Source organism: Megachile rotundata, chromosome 5 (assembly GCF_050947335.1).
Source record: "Megachile rotundata isolate GNS110a chromosome 5, iyMegRotu1, whole genome shotgun sequence".
Taxonomy (NCBI): domain Eukaryota; kingdom Metazoa; phylum Arthropoda; class Insecta; order Hymenoptera; family Megachilidae; genus Megachile; species Megachile rotundata.
Window position 1 is genome coordinate 13,613,909 of NC_134987.1, and position 10,430 is coordinate 13,624,338.

General features: G+C 27.0%; 2 protein-coding genes across 3 annotated transcripts; one reads left to right on the forward strand and one right to left on the reverse strand.

Moving 5' to 3' along the window:
• The first annotated feature begins 222 nt into the window (after positions 1-222).
• On the forward strand, positions 223-5,862 carry LOC100877429 (sodium channel protein Nach). The gene is made up of 10 exons (XM_012281725.2): positions 223-861; positions 1,514-1,720; positions 2,529-2,694; positions 2,805-2,956; positions 3,672-3,783; positions 4,555-4,852; positions 4,981-5,031; positions 5,124-5,316; positions 5,460-5,566; positions 5,636-5,862. The coding sequence occupies exons 1-10, from the start codon at positions 704-706 to the stop codon at positions 5,767-5,769; spliced, it is 1,578 nt and encodes a 525-aa protein (XP_012137115.2). The 5' UTR covers positions 223-703; the 3' UTR covers positions 5,770-5,862.
• Positions 3,702-8,563, reverse strand: Dredd (Caspase-8 Dredd). Of its 2 annotated transcripts, XM_003701706.3 has the most exons (8): positions 8,182-8,550; positions 7,531-8,104; positions 7,154-7,419; positions 6,618-6,810; positions 6,425-6,550; positions 6,206-6,334; positions 5,916-6,139; positions 3,702-4,873 (listed from the first exon to the last, which is right to left on the reverse strand). In XM_003701706.3, the coding sequence occupies exons 2-7, from the start codon at positions 8,072-8,074 to the stop codon at positions 5,928-5,930; spliced, it is 1,470 nt and encodes a 489-aa protein (XP_003701754.2). In that variant the 5' UTR covers positions 8,075-8,104; positions 8,182-8,550; the 3' UTR covers positions 3,702-4,873; positions 5,916-5,927. The 2 variants fall into 2 exon arrangements, with proteins under 2 accessions (XP_003701754.2, XP_012137114.1); XM_012281724.2 differs by lacking the exon at positions 3,702-4,873 and having other exon boundaries at positions 5,916-6,122; positions 8,182-8,563.
• Positions 8,564-10,430: the final 1,867 nt, after the last annotated feature.

Genomic DNA, 10,430 nt, shown 5'->3' on the forward strand with positions numbered 1-10,430 from the left:
TTAAATTAATAATAAGTTTCAACAAGGAAGCGATCGTAACACGACAAGCACCATCAAGTTCCACGTGTCAAATTGCAGCCTTCGATCGTAGATTTTTTTTCTACGGAGTTATTGCGCAGCATTGTTGAAAAAATTATGAGGTGTTAATAATTGAACAGGGTATACTTACTGTGAACACCATTCCTAGACATTGGATGGAAAATGTGTATCGTGTATCTGAACTTATCGGGCAATAATCGCCGGATGAACGAATGAATTTTTGATGCAACATCGCATGACTACTGCTGCACATTCTTAAATAACATATCCTCGCGTGAAGTTGCATTTTGTTCAGTCGTGTTCCGACAGTGCAACGTGTGAATTGTTTTTATTAAAACTTGGACTATTTCGTTGATTTGTGAGGTGTTGTCGAAATTAGATCGATTAGAATTAAGGTAGGTCTGTCAGTATTCTCGAATTTGCTACCCGTGTGGAATTTATCGAATTTTTTTAATTTTCGAAGCTTTTGAATTCTTGCTTTTTTACAAATTCGGAATATTTTTATACTTTGAGATAATTGGAAATTACTTCTGAAAAATTTCATTAAACAAATATTTTATAAAATTGCACATTGGCGTGATAAAATTGTGTACATCTATATAGTAAAAAGTCATAGAATATATTTGAGAGTTTGATAATCCAACTAAAAAATCAAGGTCAAATTATGGTAACTACACAACAAAAAAGTTGCGGCTGGATTACTCGAAGAATATTACGAAAATCTGGAACCATTTTGAAAAAACAAACTTTACAATTTTGTCGTGATACTGGACTTCATGGTTATAAATACATTGCTGAAACTCGTCGTTCTATGGCAGAGAGGTAAATCATTAAATTGACTTCTAAATACCATAGCTATAGTAAATTAAAATTAAAAAAAAATATTTACATACTTCCAAATCATACAACCACAGAAATACTTATAAATCCATCTATAAGTGAAATATAAATTGTATGAAATATTCAAAGGTTCACTTCGAAATATGAGTAAAAAATACTAGATAGTAATACAAAATTATTACGATTGTCAAATATATTTAAGTTTATTAGTTACATGAATTATTTGTACATATTTGTCGTATATTGTTACATATAGTTACATGAATTACTTGTCATATGTATAACAAGTAGACATCTGTGTTATTCTTCTAATAATAATAAATAATTTCATTCATTATATTTTAAATTAAAATTTACTATTTGCCAATTTTAATCTAGTATATTATTCTAATAACGAATAAAAGTTACTATAACATAAATATAAAATAAATTAAATAAATTCAAAATCTTTTAAAATTTTTATTTTTTTTTTTGTTCAATTTTATTTGTTATTCGCATAATGTCCAACACAGACAGACATCATTAAAGGAATATAATTTATGATACTCACCCCTTTGCGAATGCCTATACTCGTTCCAATTAAATCGCACCCCGATAATCACGAAGGACACTCATTTGATATTCGTTTTAACAGAATTGCGTGGGCGATAACGGTGCTTGCATCACTAGTTATCGCAATTGTAATAATGAAATTCACTTACGATCGTTACGCGGACTATACTACCCTCTCTGTGATCGAGTCGACTCATCGTGGTATATGGAATTATCCATTTCCGGCGGTGACAGTGTGTGACCTTAATCGCGTGTCTCTCAAATTAACGCGACAATTAGTAGAAAAATTGTAAGTCTTTTATCTTTTTATACATGTACAATATATTTCTTAATACCTCGTTTACTGCTTGTAACACTGTCTTATAATTAACAGTAAATGATAAATAATAAGGTATTTTTGAAATGATAACTATAGGTGTAGAGGTATAAAAGTGTAAAGAGTTAGAGATATAAGGAACTAGAAAATTAGAAATAAATAGATCTGGGATGTAGTGATGTAAAGATATAGAGAATTGAAGATGTAGTGATTTGGAAATATAGAGATGAAAAGATTGTAGATTAGGGAAGTGGGGTTTTGAAGATCTAGGAATATAGAGATATAGGAATCTGTAGATTTAGGGATACAAGGAGATAAAAATCTACATATCTAGAAATATAGGTATGTATAGATCAAAAAATACAAAAGCTTAAAAATCTAGAAATCTAGGAATCTAGATGTCTAGAAATCTAGAAATCTAGAAATCTAAAAATCTAGAAATATAGAAACTTAGAAACCTAGAAAACTAGAAATCTAGAAATATAGAAATATAGAAATCTAGAAACCTAAAAAACTAGAAATCTAGAAATCTAGAAACCTAAAAAACTAGAAATCTAGAAATCTAAAAATCTAGAAATCTAGGAATCTAGAAATCTAGAAATCTAGAAATCTAGAAATCTAAAAATCTAGAAATATAGAAACCTAGAAATCTAGAAATCTAGAAAACTAGAAATCATGCAATCTAAAAATCTAGATATCTAAAAGTCTAAGACGTTAATATTGGTAAGTATTGTTGTTTTTATTATTCTTTAATGTATTTGTTTAACTTAACCATACTCAGAAAACTTCCACCGTCTGTGTCGAAGGCATTCGTCGTCCAGGAAATGAGTTTATTGAACGAATTACTGTACCCTGGGGGACACGAATTCAACATCCGCAGTAATCTTTCACGATTACAAGGCATCTTCGATATGAATAATCTCTCGATTCCTACAGTCATTAATTTAGTACGTTCGAGATTAGGATTCCCTTTTTCTACATTATAACTTTTACTCATTTTTAATTCATTTAAAATAAAGTCAATGGAACTGATAATTAAAATAGTATTCCATTTTAGGTGACAAGAGATTGCAACACTTTACTTGAAGCTTGTAAATGGAAGGCTGAAGAACACGACTGTAACATGATATTTCAACCAAGCTTTACACGTTATGGAATGTGTTGTAGTTTCAATTATATCACCCGGGAAAAATTCCTTGAAGAACCAAAGTACATTTACACTTGTATCATACACGATTTTGTGGAAGTAGTTGAACAGTAAAAAAGTATTTAAATCAACGGCAATCATATGAAATAATTAACAGGGATACTGTCTAAATTAGCTTTTTACTAGTACTAATTTTATTAATACGAAATTCTTAGTCTAATTAAATTTTTACAAAATTTAACAAGATTTTATATCACCAGCGTTATAGAACATCACATATGTATCTTTATAATTAATAATTTTTAACTTCTATAGCACTCCTTAAATGATTATATTATATATTATATATTATTTATTATTTGGCATACCATGTATTTTAATACATATTTTTTGGACGAATATTATTTGTACATGTTATGTGCTTTAAAGTTCGACTACTTTCGTGATTCAGTGTGTTTACACATCTGAACCCCAAAGCCAGAGTGTAGTAAATTCACTTTTTTAAAAAGTGATATTCGATATATATCTAGCAATTAAAATTTTTACTCTTTCTGATAGTAAAAATGTTATCATTCTGTCATTGAATTTCTAAAATAACAGTATAAAAATATTATAAAATCCACATCTTGTTTCAAGGATTTTACAGCTCCTTTGCTGTTCTATAAAGTTTATAAATTATAATTTAATACACTCTTGGAAATCAAATATTATTGTATAAATTAAAATTAAAAGTTTATTATTTATTGTTTTTCTCTTTCATTTGCATTCAATTTCAAGCATGGAACTCTTTAGAATGACCTCATGCGGTTATCAAAGTGGACTAAACTTTTTATTAAATTTAGACCCAGAAGATTACCACTCTAGCATCGTCGAATCTATAGGAACTAAGGTAACTACTTATTTTCTTCATCCTCAAAAACTAAAAAAAATAACTCTCTCACACTTTACAATTAAAACAATTACAGTAAATAGAACTAGTAATTACTGATTTAGTAAGCGAACAAAAAGATTTTCTAGTGTTCAAAGAACAACCTTTAAAATCATTTTCATTTACAATAAATTGTACTATTAGTGACTATGAAAAGTGCAAAAGAGTAAATCGAAGTACAACATATAACAAACATATAAAAATTATATAACCTAGTTACGATGATAATTGCTTCCACATATTTGCAAAATATGGCAACAAATTTCCCTTCTTTACATCATACTATAAAATAATTTAGATGGGAAAAGTGTTGAAAGATTTTGCACATATAAAAACAATATGATATTTTAAATTATAAAACATTAATGTACTTGGTAAAGACCAAAAGCAGGCTAGAGAGACCCCAAAATACATGCATAAATATTTAAATTGGGTGTAATATGTAATGCAATTACCATAATAGCTTCGCTATGTGGCTCCTGTTTATATTGTAGGAATACTATCAACTACTTAAATGATGCTTCTTAATTTTTTCTGCTTCTGCAACCCCCTAAGAGCCATATAACGAGAGTCTATTGTAAATATAAAACATACAATAATGTTCTTTTTATAGACATAGAAATTATAATTGACATTTGTATTAAGGTTAAAGAACCTGGCTGTACCTTAGACAAAATTTCTGGTTACGTCAACGATATAAAAATAGTTTCACACCTTATTTATTGTTTGCAGATATTACTACACAGTCCTTTTGATTATCCGGACGATAATGCAGCAAACTCAATAATACCGGTTAATACGTATTCATTTCTAATTGTTCAGCCAGGCGAAACGTATTCCACGAATAACGTTAGAAAGATGTCTTCAAGAGGTTGCATATTTAACGACGAACCAGCTGCATTAGACCATATTGATAAAGAAAAATATTTCATTCCAGCAAGATATTCACTTATAAATTGCTTGGTAGAATGCCGAGCTAATGTAATTAATATGAAATGTGGATGTATTCCATACTATTATCCGCAAAGCAGTTAGTTCACTTTGACATGCACTAGAAAAAAAATTAATTCAATAGATACTTATTAAAATACATATTAGAATAATTGCATGAATGAAAACTGTTTGTTAACCCTTTGATAAAATAACCTTCTATTTTAGATGCCAGAATATGCAATTTAAAAGATATTGAATGCTTAGAAACGTATAAATGTAAGCTTATAATTGTAATAGCATATCTTATTCATATTTATAATCTTTTCCTAAAATTTCGCCAATATACTGCAATGGGACTAAATTTGCAGATTGGTATGATACTTCTTGGCCGGGAACAGATATGTCGCCTAATATTGTATCATTTACTGAATTAAATGATAATCGCAGACCTTGCGGTTGTCCTGCAGACTGCAATTTTTATAATTACTTTGTACAAAATTCAGTGGGAAATCTTGACAAACGTATTTATTACAATGGTCTTACGTATACAAATAACCGCAGGTAAATATAAAAAAATTGAAATAAAACTTTTTATATAAACTATATAAACTTTCAACAGTAGTGCAAATTTTAATATGTAAAAAAACATTGTGGTATACTGTGAATAAATAAAAGATTATATGAAAGATAATTTTTTCCTCCAGTAAAGGTAATACTTGGAAAAATCAAAGTGTGATTCATATATTTTTCGGTGATCTAGTGTCCGTTCAATATCGACGAGATAAATACAATACTTGGCGCCATATGTTTGGTAACGTAAGTTTAGTAAGATAAGTAACTGATTTATAATAAATAACAAAAACAGTAATATCTATTTCAGCAACATTTGGTGGTCTCTTAGGTTTATTTGCCGGATTTAGTCTGATGTCTGTAGCCGAAATTATTTATTTCTTTATCATCCGGGTTATAACAGAAATGTTCACAAACAAAGAAAATGTAAAAAATATAATGTAAATAAAATAATTACTAACAAGGAATTTTATTGTATAAGTTTCTTCTCTTTGTTCTGTATAGTATAAAATAATTTCGTGACAAACTACATTTTAACAAATAAATGTCGTTACTACAATATATTAATAAATATTTAAATTAAAACTTACAATGTTAATTTCTTATTTTCTGGGTGCCTGATATTCCGGTAAGAGAAAATCGTTAAGTAATCTGAATGACCTTAATTCAGCTAACTGGGCAACCGAATCTGTTCCATTCAATTTTCCTCTCTTTTGCATTAATGAATCTATGGTTTTTGTAACTGCACGTAAAAATGTCATTTCACCTCCCCCTTGTTGTAAAACATTACAAAATTCCTGAATAAACCAAGAACCTGAAATGTACCATGTCTCGCATATTGTTGTCAAAAATAAGTAGTATTTTTCAAATTATATGTTACCTTCAGTTTTATGACGCACTGATAAAAAATTCTGCATCGTTGACATAAACATGCAAAAGTTTTTGTACGCTAAAATGTTTGAAATACCATCCATAGGACTGTCTGTAGTCAAGTCATTATCTACTTTTCCTAAAATCAGGCGTTATAAAAAGTGATTAAATATACAAAGGTACATATTAAGACCTTTACATATTAATATGAAGTCTAACTTTCTGTTACCTGCTACTTCTCCTTGACAAGCCTGTATAATAACTATTTTAATAACATCTGCTAATTCTATACAACAAATTTTATGTTCGATTGTTTCAATGTTGACTGTTTCCTCATCTGAAGTGATAACACCACCTACAAGATTAATGAATTAGTATAAATATCTATTATAAAAAAAAAGTAGAAAATTTAATATTTTTACCTTTACAGCCATGACTCAAAATGCATACAAATATGCAATCATAATCAGTCCCGAAATCTTTTGGAATATCTTCCAACTTTTTAAGCATTTCATCCTTTTTTAAGCTTTGAAATATTTCAACACGAAAACTAAAACCTTTAAATGTTTCTAATAACTTAATACAGTCGGCTAAGTTTCCAAATCGTGTTTCATACTAAAACAAATATTTCCACAATATCTTCAGTCATATGAGATAACTAAATAGATAAGTTGAAATACAGATAGATAGGGAGAACATTGATATAACTAGAACTTTTGTTTAGAGTAGGCTACTCCTCTTAATTTTACTAATAGGATCAATGGCCCATACGCTTAATATCTAGAAACTTTTGAGCATATCCAACATTTGTGTTCCCCACACTATGTGCAAAAGTCCATATTTTCAAAGGTAAGAAACAGTCCTACCCTGATCCCTAGCTAGTTACATCAATGCACAAGAAAAAAAAGAGAAAAATAGAATAAAAGTACTATATAATCAGTTATAGAACTGATTATACCTTTTGACCAATAAAAACCATCTGACTAATAATAATGCAAAGACCAGTCTTCACTTTTCTTATACTTTGTTCCTTGACAGTTGATAACACATGTACATTTCCTTTAGCAGAAGACATTTGTAATTGAGAAATAGCACTAGTGCCAGCATGTTGTACATCCAAAACATTTTGATTGTCTTCAAACCTCTTAAGGTCTTCATAAATAAGTTCCAAATCATCGAACGTCTTTAAATGTTTAAGTAAGTTCTTAAGACTTATTTTACCATCTAATGTAAATAAATATTACATAAAAACATAAAAAAAACATAAATAACTACATAAATTATAACTTATATAAATCACAAAAATATTTGTAATTTTAAATTGAATTAACAAACCTAAATCAATTGAAATGTATTTTTGTTGTAACCAATAGAATATATGTAATTCAAGAAAATCTGTATCCTTCAATTCTTCTTTATATTCAGTCATATCACTTTTGACACATTTTACTAAATGTTCAGTTCTATTTTCAGTAAGTGCTTCGCATAAAAAATACAAACATTTTGCAACTGAATTCACATGTCTTGAACATACTCTATTTCTTGGTAAATACATTAGTTGTAAATCGTCAAATAATATTCCAAGTTTACGTATAATCTGCTTATTTTGTATAATACATAATGCTTCTAATAATTTTTCTTTCCTATTGTCCCTAATATTGTTTACAAATTTAACAAGCATCTGAGATTTATTATCCTGACTCAATAACATCACATTATTAAAACTATAACCATAATTGTCTGTGATTAAAAACAAAATAGACATTATCTCATCAATGTCAAGGTCCTGCCCTATCTTCATCAAGACATCGTTGCTTAAATTTTCTTCATCTATTTTATGTGATATACTATATTGCAATGCATCCGTGGACACATCCATGACTGTTTATAAATTTAAATATAAAAAATTCTGAAAGTAAAAGTATTGTGCAAAAAAATATAAGTATGCTTTGCAAGACATTTATTAAATTAAAAGTAATTACTAACCTTCGTCAAAAAAAGTAAACAAATGAAAAAAAATTTCACATTTTTATTTATTAAAGCTTTTACTCTAATGCTTAGCTATTTAGCGAAAAAATGTACGGATTGAACATACTTTGAAAATCAAGTACGTGCATTATTTATCACAATTGACTTACTAATGCCTATCAAAAACCTTTCCAGTTATTTAAAACATTTTACTACTCCATACGTTGAAAAGTCACTAGTTACTTTCTTCTACTGTTAGATGCCACTACATTTGAGATCCACAAAATATAAATTCCAAAATTATAAGTTATAAAATCTGAAATCTACAGAAAAAAACATTTTTAGAACCTTATTACAACCGCCAAATAATTTTTAACGTCAATAATAAGTAAGAACATCTCATTTTAAACAAAATAAAAAATTTTGTCCTACATAGTTCACAACCTCGTCAACAGATAGCTCTAACCCAGTGTTGGGCAGTCGTGAGATTTCATCTCACGCGAGTGCTTTATGCGCATGCGTCAGCTACGTCACAGCTTGCTGCCAATGCCGTACCTAGCCGGTACACGCAATGGCGACTGATGAGGGCACCTTACTGATCCTACATAATTTTTCAAAAATTATACATATGCATAAAACAATTATAGTATAGTATAGCATAGTATATATATAGTATGTATATATGGTATATATATATATATATATAGTATAGTATATACTACATATACATACTATATATATACTATACTATACTATACTATAATTATAGTATACTATAATAGGATACTATAATAGTATACTATAGTATAGTATACTATACTATATATAGTATATATTATATAGTATATATAGTATATATAGTATATATAGTATATATATATACTATACTTTATTATAGTATAGTATATATATATATATATATATATATATATATATACTATATGTATATATATATACATATATATATATATATATAGTATATATATACTTTTACTAACATTATCCTTATTATTCCTATTATTATCAATATTATTACGCATATTACTACTTTTATCATCACTATCCTTATTATATAGTATATATATATAGTATATATACTATACTATATATAGTATATATTATATAGTATATATAGTATATATATATACTATACTATACTATACTGTATATACTATATATACTATACTATACTATACCATACTATACTATACTATACTATACTATACTATACTATACTATACTATACTATACTATACTATATATATACTATATATATACTATACTTTATTATTATATATATATATATATATAAACACTTTTACTAACATTATCCTTATTATTCTTATTTTTACCAATATTATTACGCCTATTACTACATTTATCATCATTATCCTTATTATTCCTATTATTATCAATATTATTACGCATATTACTACATTTATCACCATTATCCTTTATATTTCTTATTATTATCAATACTATTACGCATATTCCTACTTTTATCATCATTATCCTTATTATTCCTATTATTATCAATATTATTACGCATATTACTACTTTTGTCATCACTATCCTTATTATATAGTATATATATATAGTATATATACTATACTATAGTATACTATACTATATATAGTATATATTATATAGTATATATACTATACCATACTATACTATACTATATATAGTATATATTATATAGTATATATACTATACCATACTATACTATACTATACTATACTATACTATACTATACTATACTACACTATACTATACTATACTATACTATACTATACTATACTATACTATACTATATATATACTATATATATACTATACTTTATTATATATATATATATATATATATATATATATAAACACTTTTACTAACATTATCCTTATTATTCTTATTTTTACCAATATTATTACGCCTATTACTACTTTTATCATCATTATCCTAATTATTCTTATTCTCATCAATATTATTAAGCATATTACAACTACTATCATCGCTGAAACTGTCATCATCCTTACTACTCCCATTATTATCAATATTATTACGCATATTACTACTTTTATCATCATTATCCTTATTATTCCTATTATTATCAATATTATTACGCATATTACTACTTTTGTCACCATTATCCTTTATAATTCTTATTATTATCAATACTATTATGCATATTCCTACTTTTATCATCATTATCCTTATTATTCCTATTTTTACCAATATTATTACGCATATTACTACTTTTATCATCATTA